The following is a 14773-nucleotide window of genomic DNA, read 5'->3' on the forward strand; positions in this document are numbered from 1 at the left end:
GACCTACCCTATCCTTTAAAATTTCATGGAACGTGTTTGTTGCGGTCCCTGTCCTTCAGAAATCTCAAGTGAGCACCAGAAACTACCATGTAAAACCTCGCTCTCGAGTAAAATGCAGGCAAGTTTTGACCTAGTTCTGGCCTCTATACCTTATACCTAACCCTTGGTCAATGAGTGGTTGTAACTTTAAATTCAATTGGTTTGTTGCCTGAGAAACTGCCTTAGATGACGGTGATTGTCCGACAATGACCACCAAAACAGCACTAGCCGCTCCAACATGCCTAGCATGAGTGCCGCGTTGCGACCTGCACCCCGCCTTGCAGTTACTAGCCGGAGGTTTACTTAACAGCTTTTGATAGTCGCGTGCATCAACTTTAGAGCACGGTGAAAACCGTTTTAAGTTTTTTAGGGCTAGGTTTTCCCCGCTCAGCCTCTCTCCCACCCCAAATCCTGTTTCGCGAAACACGCCCCTGTGGTGGAGATTTAAAGGCCGTGACGCGCGACGGACCGGCCACCAGATTACTTCAGCATCAGGTCTGGAAATGAGAGCCCATTTTTCCAGCAGGCAAGGCCAGAGCCCGCGATTCACATTGGTCGGTGACCTGGGGCCAATGAGGGCTTCCTCTGTCGGTCAGGGCACCATACTGCCTGACAAGCGTCTTATATTTGCCAGAAACCCAGATTCGGCCTGGGCAGTACTCGAGTGGCCCGCAGAGGAGTCCGAAGGGCCTCTCGAGGCCGAGACCAAAAACTTTATTGGAGGGCACGGGGGGCTTTTGGTAGGTCACATGGAGGACCCTGATACGCAAGGACGGCCCCAGATGCCAGTCAGAGAGCCTCTTGCACCGATGAGCCTCTACTTCGGCTAGAGATAACCAACACCGAGCAGTCGGCTCCGTGTCGGTCTAAGCCCTGACAGCCCACTTCCCAAGCAAGGACAGGGCTGGGACCCGAGATTAGCATTGGTCAGAAGTTTGGGACCCCTGGAACAATGAGGGTCCGTTTGTCGGTCAGGGGCTGCACAGTGTCTAACAGAGGGTTGTGTGTCGGCAAGGGGCTCTGAGTCGACCAGGGGAACGTTTGCTGAATAGGAACAGGGACGGGGCCCGAATGCCAGACGACCACTTGTGTTGCTCGGGGCCATCTGACAGTAAAGGAAGATATGAAAGCTTGTGATGAAGGTACTAAATGAGACAGTGAAAAGGCCCTGTGCCAGTCAGGGCCCCCAGTACCAAACGGGGCTCTCCACTATTTTTCAGCCTAGTGTCGTGCAACTGGAGTCTCTGTGCCAATCATTTGACCACCTGCGGCGATCAGCTGTCCTGTTGAGTCATTGAGGGCTCTTGCACCGATGTACAGCCAAATGCCCGGGTCAGGCCTCTGGCATCAGACAGACGACCTATGTATGACTGGTCCCTGTAAGAACTTCTCTATCGACCAGGGGCCACCGCCTTTTTATCACCGACGTTACAGCCGGTAAGCACCCGCGCTGTAACGGAATGATCCCTTAGTCCCCGGTCGGAAATAGAATGTGGCCCCCAGTATTCTACTCACTAGACCCCTTGCCCGAAAAGGTAAGCGGCTTCTGTAGCGCCCAAAATGACGGATCAAGAGGGAGGCAAAACATGAAAAAGGCGAACACAAACGGGTACGCCCAACTCTGTTCAGAACCAACTTGTGAAACAAACTATTAATTATATAAAAAATGTTGAGCCTGCGAGCTCGCAAACTTAGGAACAAGGATACCGATGGCCGGGTCGCAGTGTCCATCACCCCAAGTGACGCTGGCTGCTGCAGCTAGCACCGGGCAGCGCCTGGCGCTGCCGCTGTGACGCCGGGCGCGCAGGAACAGTCGTCGGGAAAAACGCTCCCGACAGTTTTCCAGAATAACTTGGAACCGCCCAAAAACTGGGCTGGGCTTAAATTTCAACCCCTAAATTTTGACTTTGTCCTCTCAACAGTGACAGAGGTACGACATAGAGACTCCAGCTTAGCGTATCTGGCTTCACCAACAGAGTCCAGCACCGGTTCGCGGTACCGTGCTAATGGGTTCCGTTTCATCCATCCGTTCCTCCAGTAAATCGTAAAAAATACACGGGGAAACATCCTACTAGAATACCTTCTAAATGTAGACATCGACAACCTTCATGGTGTAAAGGCATTTGTTTCAAAAACGTTATCGTATTGGTCTGCCTGCTGGCCGCCGTCTGTGTTAGTCACGGTCCAACGCCGCGCGGCCTACAGAGACTGCAACGCCGGGCGTCAGGGTATTTGCTCCAAGTCGTGGGAGCGCACAAGGTTAGAATTGTTACGGTAGTTTTTCCGCTTCTCGATTCTGAACACAGGTTGGACATTCCCAGACGCGAGCATCGGTCGACCATGTCAATACAAATGCATCAGCCCATTTCAATCTGCAAGCCACGTCCGTTGCCACCTACGTTCACAAAGCTCTGAGTGCTATTGGCTTAGCAAATGTCCGCTGAACCATTGCGTAATGAAAAGCTCTGTCGGTTCGTTCTATGTAATTATTTGATGACTGGTTCCTTCAGTGAATTGACCCTAGAATATGAGCACGATTGCATCTTTCGGTGGCTTTTGGCTTATATTTGAGTTAGAGATAGGCATCGATATACAGCGAAGAAAATCGTGCCCTCAAAAATAAGAGGGACATTCCGATTACTTTTTGGGGAGGAGGGGCTTTCACACGGGGGACCCTTTGCCAACCATTAGAACCAGCCCGTGTTGCATATGACACTGCACTGACGGGAGCTCCATTTGCCACACATTCGAACTAAAGCGGATGAAGGTCGCTGTCTCTTCAGAGGCACAACAACTTAAAAGAGTGTCCCCCAGAAGTACAGTAGGCTGCAGTGCATGCCGTTCTGTCGAGCGGGGAAAAGGTAGCGAAGAATATATATATATATATATATATATATATATATATATACAGCGAAGAAAATCCTGCCCTCAAAAGTAAGTGGGCCATTTTTCGGTTACTTTTTGGGGCGAGAGGCTTTCACACGGGGGGGGGCCTTTGCCAACCATCTGCCTCTCTCCCCCTTCCACGTGGTCACGGCTCTGGCTGCGCCCGTGCGTGAGCGTGCCCATTCATGAGCATCCACCAGGCGTACTTAGGTACAATCGCACGGCCACTGAAGAGTCGGCTCAATTACCAACGTTGTTAGAACCAGCCTGTGTTGCATATGATGCTGCACTGACGGGAGCTCCATTTGCCACACGTTCGAACTAAAGCGGATGAAGGTCGCTGTCTCTTTAGAGGCACAACAGCTTAGAAGAGTGTCCCCCAGAAGTACAGTAGGCTCCAGTGCATGCCGTTCTAACGAGCGGGGAAAAGGTATACGTGACGGGAAGGCGCCTGCCTAAGCGTATTGGAATAGATGTTGATAACCGTGTTCTAAAGTGATGCGTGGAGGAGTGCTTATGTTTGGTCTTACGTGAACTGAAATGCCGTTGTCTTTTTCCCGCTGCAATTTTTGTGTTGAGAACCTGCGTGTAAATGGATTGTGGTAGCCATAACGAATACACAACAACTTACCGAAGCATATAATAGTCAATTTTGTGCAGGATTCACTTACCGTAAGTTGCAGAAAGGTACGACTAGATCCCATTAGCTTCACAACTCAGATGCGTTTGAGGAAGCTGATACAAAACTGCCAGGTTTCTACTTGTGACTGCTGTGACCACGCACATGAGCTTTAAAGAAGTTGTAAAAGTGTAGTTAATAGCGCAGTGGCCCCTAAGCGCAGTGGCCCCGCACTGACATAGGGGATCCGACGAGTGTAAATTTTGGGCCTCAGCTCTGTCGCTGGTTGGGAAATGGGCCCTGGTGCCCATACTCGCATGCAGCCGACTGTTCGGTACTGGTGATGCCTGACCGACATAAAGATCCTCATCGACTTGGGGGGGGGGGGGGTCCAGTTGGCGCAAACGGCCCTCCGACTGGTACTGGAGGACCCAGTTCTTCGGGCCGAGCTCTTTAATGTGACCTCCGACCGCCCGTTGGACTTTCCGAGCCCTCAATTCGGGCCCTCTATTGTAGGTCTCGGTTGGCTCTTGGGGCACGTGCCCCTCATGTTCTTCCTACCTGCGACACGGCTCATGGCTCATTCATTTTCGTTTGCGACCGTTCTTGGTCGTCTGGAGACCCGAAGACGCCCCACTTTGTTGTTTTATATTTTAAAAAAACTGCGTCCTTTCGGCCGGTTATGGGGCCCTCTCGATCCCGGGGGGGGGGGGGGGGGCATGGCCCCGTCCCCCTAGATCCGCCACTGCCTGCAAATGTTTACCAGAAGACTTTTTACATTGATCGGGCTAAACGACGATGCAGTGGTGGATGATGCACAACGGGACAGTGGAAAGGCCCTGTGTCCGAGGTCCCAGTACTGAACGAACGTTTACCCTCTGCATCGTTTCAGTTAAGAACCGATAAGCGGGATTTGTGTCTCGATACCAATTATCAGGCAAGTCTGCCGCCGTCGAACACTAGTCTGCCCACATGTTCTTGCAAGTGAAAGGTTGTTTTGCCTGCTCGTACGGACAAATGAATGCAGGTACACATTTCCGAGGTCTACGCGATGACGATTTCCCTTGGCACCTTGGCCTTAGGGCAGCAGTTTCTCATGCTCCGATGAATTTTTACGCGCGAATACCACAAATAGTTCTATACGCAGCTAGCATCGTATACGTCCTCGCCATTGGTTATTGCAGTTGTGACGCTTTTACACCTGTGGGTCACGTCTATCAGCCATCAGCTGATCGCACCGACTAGCCGGCTAGCCCTAACTAACCTTGGAATAAAGTGCCGTGATTGATGATGATGATGACATTTATAAGCCACCTTTTGCCCGTTTCTTATGCATTATCCGAAATACTCTGAATCAAGGTGAAAGGATTTGCCATGATCTGGAGAGAATAAGGATCCACCATGACCTGGAATAAATGACTGTGCTCCATGTTTAAAAATACGTACCACGCCCACTTACCCACGGCTGCGCAAGGAAATTGGCTGCCCGTATAGCAAGAAGCTTCGCAACAATCTTAACTTTAATGGCCGGGATACGGGGCCCTCATTGTCACAGGGGGTCTCCGATCGGTGCAAGAGGTACTCTGACATTTGCGGGTCTGCCCTTCGGGTTGCGGCTCCCCCATATGACGCGCGCCTGGTCTTGGCAGCAGAACTGAGCGTCGGGCGATGACCCTCATACCGGTCTCTTGATTCGCGGGACGATATTTCCCTGGCGAATTCAAGGGTGATGATGCGTTCTGTGCATACGCTGGACATGAACAGTCAGAAGTTACGTGACTCGAGTGATCTTTGCCCGCAGTTTACAAACCAATGCCGCTCTGCGGTGCACCGCTCCGCTGTGTGATCCGATGACTAACACTTGCCACAGACAGCCTGGTTACGGCCGGTGCTTTTCGTGGGCCCACACCTCTGACACCCAAAACATCGCATGGAGTTTGGCATAGAACGGCGGACCTTCATCTTGGTGTAGCTTACTTTCATGTCTGGCGGCAGCTCTGTTCTGCCAAAAGTAAGACCAATGTTGTTGGTGGTATCAGGTGCGTACCCCGCCGCATCTTAATCCGACGAGCTTCCGTAACCACATGTTCTGTCTGGCCTTTCACAATTTCCTCCGCGCTCACGCCCTTCAAGTCATAGCAAAGACAATGCCTTAGCACACTTCTTGGTATTATGGATCACTGCCCTCAAGCCACATTTCTCGCTTTCCCTCTCCGTCCACCACGCTGTACGCAGACTGGGTAGCAGTCATCGCTCGCTTGGCTTCCTCTCCGTCACTAAACTCCACCTCGATACAGCTATTTCAGAGCCTATCGCAATGGGCCACAGTGCCGACGTGATCACATGCATTTCACGCTGAAACGGAAATAAATCTGAAAGGGTTTTGTCGTCACTCCGAAAGACCCAGATCAGGGGAGCAGGGGCAGAGCCGCTCAAGCTGGGCACGTCGCCGGTCCGGTACCTGTGCGGGGCCGGCGGGGACATTCAGTGTTTGGATTAGGCATGCAGTGTGGTTTCGGGACTCCGAAGGTGCTATACGGGGCGAAAGACGCCTCCCACAGGGGCGGGTGCAACCAGGAAGACCCGCCTCGTCCTGACCGTGATTCAGCGCTGCCGCCCCTTGACTCCTTAAGCCACCGTGCACAGCCCAGGCGGAGCTCGGCGATGGGCATCCGGCATGCAGCACGGGTGATAAGCCACTCGACCCGTGTGGAACACTGCGGACCCCCGCACCGCCGGATATTCCGAGCAAAGAGGAGTGGTGGCGTGCGCCACGGCCGACCCACACGATGCGCCCCTTAGCCACCAGGATCCGACAAAGCCGGGCACCGGGGAAGATTGTTGAGAGGCCCGGAGGCGGGAATGTGGGCGGCGGGCGTTAGCAGACGAGACGAGGAGCAGGAGCTAACGCACCGGCAGGACACTAGGACCTGAAATGATCAGTTTATGCTGTCCACCCGTTACCGGAGCTGGGACTCGAGGAGGCGCCATTTCGCTATCCCCACCGAAGTCGACGCCACTGCCGAGGAAACGTTATCAGTACATCTGTATATGTATCTGTAACAGTATTACGATCCATGATCCATACGATCCATCCAGTAAGCGACCCGAGTGTTACCTCCCAGTTATCATTTCGTAACCTATATATGGATGCTAGTACGAGATCCTTGGACTTAAATACTACAAACTCACTGATGCTGGTATCTACATGAACGCAGCCAGCGAATGCCCAAAGCGCTATTCAATGGCCGCCATCTGTTCTTTTCAACGTCCGGCTCCCAAATAACGTTCTTATTGGTCCAACACGCACCAGTAACTTGAACGGTGCAAGAAACTACCTGTAAACGACGGTGACTTCAATAGGGTAGTGGAACGAAAGGTCACGTTCGTAAGAAGTCCCAAAAACTGGAACCACACGACATGAAAGCGAGCCATCAGCTGTTCGTAAGTTAAAGGGAATGTCCCACATTTGAAGATATTGAAGCATCAGATATGATGAAACAAGCCCACTTATAACTTATTAGTATACTTTTAGGTGAAAAATGTCGCTCCAGACAATACAATTTCTCCGTTTAGTAAAATTGTTCTTCAGCTCGTCGCTGTTTGATTGCGCCATAGAACCTTGAACACCACTGACTGAGAGCTCATTGACGGCCGTTATAACTGGAAATTATGCTCACTAACGCCAGGTACAAACGACTCAACAATCACATTTTTATCGGCGTTGATCACCACATGGACAATGAAAGGGCTGGCTTTAAATGACGTCATTATGGCGTCATGGATGCCTGGGTTTCCTCGAAATGGTCTCCCTGAACTAGTCCGCACATCTTCGCGGGCGTGCAGCTCAAAAACTGCAAGAGTGTAGGTCTGAAGAAGGGCAATCCTGCGAAATACACCGAATGCAGTGTGGTGCAGAATCTCAGGGCCGAGAATTGCATCGAATGCAGTTCTCGGAACCAGCTGGTGCGGAATCTCATGGTTGAGAACTGCAGAGAGTGCAGTTCTCAGAACCAGTCAATCAGTATGGCTGGTTCCGTTTAAAACCATATACAAATGTGGACCACTCCTTTTAAATGAATTCTAAAACAATTCCACCCTTCATGCAAGGTCGATGGGCACTTGTAAAACATTACGGCAACCGAAATCAAACGGAGTACCGGAAACACCGAAATTAGGCAAGTCCATCACAAGATAAGGAATGGCCTTGCGGTGGAAAACAACCTGATAGCAAACAAAAACTAACTGCAGCGTGTTAACAAAAACTACCAGCTCTGCAACCCGCCCTTTATTAGAATGCCAGCAACATCTCTACAACGACGGATAATTGTTGAGTGGCGGGAGGTCCATAACTCGATACGGACGGATATCAATAATTACGGATCAGCAGGGTCAGCACAAAATCAGCGTCTTCCCAAGACTTACAACCACAGACTCCCACGCTCTGACCTAGCTGAAAGCACATAGATACTGCAATCGTTTCCAAACTAGCACCACCGATAAGTCCTGGAAGCCATCCTCACCACAGAAAGGGTGATTCACTTTGAGAAACAGCTCAGGCTGTGCATCACCCTGGAGATAATGAAAATCATATTTTATATATATATATATATATATATATAATCACTGAACATATCGCACATTTTGCAATGCTGGTATATTTTTTGTGTCCACCTGACCTGTGTCTTCGAGTCACCAAAACAATGCAACATTTAATCCTGACCAGGGGCGTAGTTTTGTGAAATGAGTTAGGAGTGGGAGTGGGAGGAACTGAACAGTGAAAAATGGCATGGCTTACCCCTAACCTAAGGTAAAAAACCGGGGTGTCTCTCCGGATTCGGGAAACTTTCTTACGGTTGGGGAAGAGTGGAGCGAAGACCCGAGTTGAGACAGCTAGAATCCCTCCCTCCCCACCCGCCTAACTAAAATAGGAAACTACACCCCTAATTCAAGCAATCGAGCAAGTACAGAAAAGGTACAAACCTGTGCATTTGCCCTTGCATATAACAACACTCGTCGTAAAGAAATATATCGTGAGTACGAGTGAGTGACGTGATGGTGATGATGACAACTTGGGCTTTAGGGCAGGGCGACTACTCTGGTCATATGGCACCCATAGTGAGTGAGTGAGTGAGTGGGTGAGTGAGTGATTGAGTGATTGAGTGGGTAAGTGAGTGAGCGAACGAGCGAGCGAGTTAGTGAGTGAGTGAGTGAGTGAGTGAGTGAGTGAGTGAGAGCGCACACTCACTCTACGCAGATGACCATCTACAGTCAAGGTAGCAGATCAGGACACTCACTCTGCATAGCCTGCCATCCAGGGCAGCCAGTCCAGCTGGCGGGGTACAATTATGGGCCGGATGATGTGGTCGCTCGCCACCTGCAGCTCGTCCTCCGACTCCAGCTGCAGAAAGCATGGCCGGCCGTAGGGGAACTTGGTCGGTCGGGTCGAGCTCTGATTGGCCGCCTCCGCTGCCGATACGGCCGAGTCGACGCCACCCATCGAGCTGAGCAGCGCCGACCTGAACCGGCTGAACATGGCGCCGACCCCAGCTGGGAAGGGGGAGGAGGAGAATTGGCTGCCAAGCCTACCACAAAGGAGTGCTGGTGCAAGCATTAGGCTGCCCAGGCGTGCTGCAAAAAAATAAAGTGGTGGCTCTCATCCATCACACTGTGTAGAATGGTGGACAACTGGTGGATCTACCCATGTAACTGCTAGCTTCCGCACAACGAGGATAAGATATTCTAAATAAACAATAATGGCATGTGGGCATGCAATGATATCCAAATTGCTTCCCTGAAGCCATTTCAGGCATGAAATGTTTCAGACATGCGCCCAAAATGACGCTGTTCAGATATGATGAATACTTCCAAGCACACAACACCACCAACAGGTCAAAAACACACAAACTGTACCAAGGAGGTCACCATCTTACATTGAAAACCAGACTACTGCAATCTCTGTTGTTGATGATTGACACACCAATGGAACAATAACGACGCGTCAGGGTCAAGACAGTGGCAGCCCATAGAATTGGCTGTTGCCTGGCTGGCAGCCACACCACAAAGCAGTTGCATTACAATGTTTGTCACAAATGGGATACTGAGTAATCATAGGGATGGGGTGAGGGACCATAAATATATCAGCCAGCATGTCACATATGGTTATGAAGCGACAGGGTGCGGGTTTCCCACATAAGGCGGACAACCCCATGGATTTCGGAGGATTTAATATTTGTTTGTATATGTGTGCCCAAAACCATCCACCAGATGGCTTTTCAGGTCTTCGCCTCGTTACAACAAACCGTTCGCTAGGCCCAGTTCGTTACAACACTCGCTCACTCATTACAACACGCTACAAAAATACGAGATACGATACTACGAAATATACTTTAAAATGCGATACTACGAAATATACCATGAAATGTCATACGAAGAATTACACTATAAGATACGAAACTATAAAATAAGGTATTGCAAAACACGACACTCCTAAATACATACGAAGACGAACGATAAATTCAATAAATGTTCTTATCGACATTGACACTAAATGACAACAGAATGTGTCACACCCGGACTACACAAACAAAGATGAATGAAAACAAATCGTACGAACATGGGATCCGCATTGACATGCAACCACACACGTACATACATACGGTACATGCATGTGGGGAGACCACGTTCCAAAAGTGAGTACACATTTTGGGTGACCCGGGAGGCCCGTGTATTGACAACTTAGATGTCAAAATACGACCTGAGCACAGGCTGGTCCAAATTTCGAATTCAAATAAATGGCCCATAGTGCACCAGATTTTTCATGTGCCTGGAGTTCACCGACTGCTTTTCAATAGATGCGTTTTTGTCGCAGCATTTTAGGTTAACACCAGTTCGGAAGCCTCAAATACTGCCTGCCAAAAACAATGTGGCAAAAGTCATAAAAATGGGTTGATCCTGAAGAACACAAGTCACAGAACGGGGGACCTTTTTCGGATACTCTTTGCGAGAGCCCTCCTGTCTGCCGTCGGCGAGCACTGCCCTGGGCCGGCTGTTCCTCGCATGACACTGCGAACTGATCGTATAATTGCTTTGTTCCATGTTCTGGGATCAGCATTACTACTCATTGGTGTGTAAAGAAGATGGGACACCTGCTACAGTACGTACTTCTGACGTGTCTTCCGTTACACTACACCACAGCAGAAAGTTAACTTTCGGGAAATCGCCTGCTTTAGGCATAAATTGTTCCTAAGGGCATGGGGGCACAAGGGCATTTGCCGCTCATTTATCCTCATTTTGTTACTGGGTATACTACTTATATAATTGTGTTCGTCCCCGTTCCTGGAGTCGTGCGGGAGTGTTTTAGACTACCACTCTCCAGCCAGGAAGCCCCCTGGTGGAGGGCCGCGCCCGGGTACCCGGCGCACACCCTGCAGAGGGGTCCCTGCGCGGTTGGGTTCCCAGGCACGTATAGTTTTTCCCCACCGTCATCCATTCTCTTCCATCCCATAGCCCTTAAATAATAATTAGTGATGGAAAGTGCCCTAATACAATTAACCAATTCCAGCATGCGGCAGCCACCTAAGCTTGGGTTCCTGGGGTGGCTGTTTGGTCTGGCAGATTCCAGATGGGCGGAGGCGAAACGGCATCCACGATTTTACGGAATGGTCGTGTCAGTGCATTTGATAACGCGTAAGAGGTTTCCCCCGACGGTTGCAGGCAGTTTCCGACGAAATGCGCGAAGTGGAGGTCTCAAACGGTGGTCTCTGTGAATTTTAACATTTGAATTTGAACCTTAATGGCTAATGCTAATGGCTAATTATGACTTAACCTAAAGGCTAATGCCTTTCTGGAAGAAGTGACATCCATCTTCTGCGTAAACACAAGCATCACTCAACAATGGAAACGAACAATCTCTTCCTTAAAAGCTTTGCTAGTGTGGGACTAACAAACTTTGTCATTTGTCAAGTCTTCTTTTTGACACAGGGCGCATGACATGAAACACACGTCGCGTGCACTATGTGGCATTTGTGGTGCATGTTACTGCATTGTTTTGCCCTCACCCGACGAGCGCACCTGATGACACGCTGTCCCTGAAAATAGATCTGTTCCGAAATGCCTCCCACAAATTGATGGCTCTCTGACCTCGTGAACAGCAGTGGTTGTCGGCACATACTCGAACGTGCCGGCACCCTCTTGAAGACCTAGTCTAAATAAATTGTGCACTTGAAACAATGGCGTATCACATGGCTGACGCACGATGAGCTAGTGTACTTAATTATATCCTATAACGCAAAAGCACATTGAACAACACCGACTCGGTTACTGGATCGGTTATACATATATATATATATATATATATATATATATATATATATATATATATATATATATATATATATCCGGTTTAGTCAAGCCTCCCCTGAAACGCCCATGCTCTTCTAACGTTTCACAAAATACCTAAAAACGATACATCAGTCACGCAACGAGCGTAACAATGTCAAATACGGAAACGCATTTGAACTCGTGGCATTTCCAATAATGCCCAAAAAATTTAATCAGATACCACACCAACGGTGATTTTGCAGAGTTGATATGATATGCACCGGCATTATACAAAAGTCTTGTTTTAGCATGGCATGCTGGACTACGTCAACCGCTCATAACACATCTATATTGAGCTCCATGCACCTATGCCGAGGGGACTGTAAGCAAGCATGTAGAAAACCCAAGGCGATATAAAAGGATAGCGCGGAGCCTTTGGTATCAGTACATAGTGTATCATAGTGTATAGTGTATTATAGTGCATCAGTACAGTAACATAGAGTTCGCTACTAAAATATCTCTGCTGTAAATGATAGGTTAAGACGCCACCATTTATCACATGGAGCGCTTGTGTCCACCACAGCTTCAGGAGGATAGCAGACGAACTAGATAAATCGTCACGCACGCAAGTACAACAGTTAGCTAAACGCATGTTAAATCCGAGGGAGGGGGCAGAAGAGTGATGGCTAACAATGTTGCCTGCCCTCCACCTTCAAAAGGGGGGGGGGGGGGGCATGGTCGCACCTGTTCTTACTCCAGTGATGGACTCCAGCAGTCTCTATGACCTCCACGAACATCTCCCAACTTGCCATTATCCTCACACGACTACATGGTTGCACGGCCCTGTCAGTCAGCTGCAGGACGTTGGTCACAGATGAGTTACATTTGCGCAGCTTTTGGACTTGTTTCCATCCAGGACTGTTAGTTTGGTGCATAAAACCATCCCCGGGTTTTTGGAAGGTGCATAAGCCTGGTGCACAGCCACCCTCTATTTTGGGGGCGCATAAGTCTGGTGCACAACCACGCACCAGAATGGAGGGTGCACATACTTCCGCCTCAAAGAACAAAAATTGGATGACGTCCTCGCTCTCATCTGCGCCCGTGGGAAAGGCGGTCTGATATGCATAAAGGCTCGGTGGAAATTTTGTCAGGTATAGAGCTGACATCAAATGTTAGCTCCCCAGCTCTGTGTATGTCTTCTGCTGCTCGGTGTACTTTGTTGCACCGAGCGAGAGGTTATCACTTGTTACTAATATCAGTGTTGCATAAATACAGTATAGTAACGATTTTGTTCCAATTCATAAGAAGTTCAGATGAGTGACTGAGCCGGTATGAAGCAGAGAAGAGAGGAGGTACCTCAGAGGCGTACACAGGATTTCACAACGGGAGGGGGGGGGGGCATAACTCCGAACTCTGCGCTGTAAACCAAGTAAAGTGCCACGCAGACACGTGTGATTTGTAACTTGCCGTAAAACGGCGTTACATCTTTCGACTTTCTTATTGTTGTTGTCTACCTCACAGAGGCGCAGATAGGATTTGCTGGGGGGGGGGGGGGGGATCAGGAGCCTTGCGAGAATACATCATACCGACATTTAACTTTTGTCAAAGGTCACTGTGATAAAAAAGAAAGAAAAACCCGCTTCTAATGGAGCCCGCTTACTTTGGCTGCGCCCCTGCTGCGTGCAGTTTTTCATTGTCCACAAATTAGCCCTCGCCCTGATGGGAGATTGGGGGTCTACGCGATCTCCCCCCCCCCCCCTTCCCCAGGTTTTCTGAAGATCCCTCTTCGACATACCCCGCAATCACGCCAAAACTCTCATCAGCCCACGGGGCGTTCATTGCGCGTGTTTTGACACACAAACGTGTCCCTGGCTTTTCTGGTTTCGGAGCATAGCCGGTTTTTTTGGAACACTGCACGGCGATCTACGGCCGGCGTGGGCGGCGGGCGGCAACTGACAATGGAGCAGACCGCCCAAGACAGACCGACATTGTAACATTAGCGGAGCCATACACGACAGGCGATGACTGGGTTCTTCACGTCATATTAGACCGTTTGAAAATGACTGCTACTACCTGAACCAGTCATTTCCTGGCGTCGCCACGCGGTTCAGCCGCGTTCCTACGCCGATCGCCTTCTTACCCTCACACCGCTCTGATACCGTCTCTTCTCCTTCTCCTCAGGTCCTGGGCGAGGCTCGGGCGATCCACCTGGTCGACTGGCCGTCGCTGGCACGCAGCGACATTTGCTGCAGCCCTCCAACTAATCTCTCCCAAAAATGTGTATTTGCCACCCAGCGACACCCCTGAGACGTGTCGTGTGTCCGCGCTCGGCGACAAATTTCACCGCGTGTCTACCGTGTGCCTATCGGCTCGCTTGAGTCGAGGGATCTCAACTGAGTCCTTGTAAGGGTCATGCTCTCGGAGTCGGGACCGTTGTGTGCCGTGTGTTCTATTTTCATGTATCGAGTGTCCCTTTGTATGTAAAAGCCGTCCGCAGTGCTATGTTGTAGAATCCTTACTGCCAAAAAAGAAAAACCATGAAGCCTCCGGCGCACGTTGGGCACCCACCATCTCCCGAGAGGGCTCACCACACTTCCCGGGTGGAGGGGGAGGCTACAGTCCCCTGGTTACGCAACTCCTGTTGAGCTTGTCATCAGCATATGACACCCTAAGAGCACACGGCTCGTACGCTGCCCAATGACCATCGCAGACAGTATCAAGGATATATAGTAGTCTATAGCGACCTTTTTTATGTGATATGGGTACTAAGCCATTTGTGCAGTGATTCAGAACACGTCCTTGTATTGTATCCTTATCTTGTGTTCTGCCGGCAAAGTATTATCATATGCCAAGAAAGCTTCTGCGATTCCGTGTTTCCATGCAGCCTGAATAACCTGGCCTGTTGGC

General features: G+C 49.9%; 1 protein-coding gene across 3 annotated transcripts in view; it reads right to left on the minus strand.

The window, feature by feature from the left end:
- Positions 1-14773, minus strand: part of LOC119089414 (protein phosphatase 1H) — a 45273-nt gene that overhangs the window by 28011 nt on the left and 2489 nt on the right. For all 3 annotated transcript variants that reach the window (XM_037212083.1, XM_037212084.1, XM_037212082.1), the window contains exon 2: positions 8842-9094. In XM_037212083.1, the coding sequence (XP_037067978.1) occupies positions 8842-9080 (239 nt within the window). In that variant the 5' untranslated portion in view covers positions 9081-9094. The remainder of the gene's footprint in view (positions 1-8841; positions 9095-14773) is intronic.

This window comes from Pollicipes pollicipes, unplaced genomic scaffold, assembly GCF_011947565.3.
Source record: "Pollicipes pollicipes isolate AB1234 unplaced genomic scaffold, Ppol_2.1 Scaffold_3087;HRSCAF=3621_pilon_pilon_pilon, whole genome shotgun sequence".
Taxonomy (NCBI): Eukaryota; Metazoa; Arthropoda; class Thecostraca; order Pollicipedomorpha; family Pollicipedidae; genus Pollicipes; species Pollicipes pollicipes.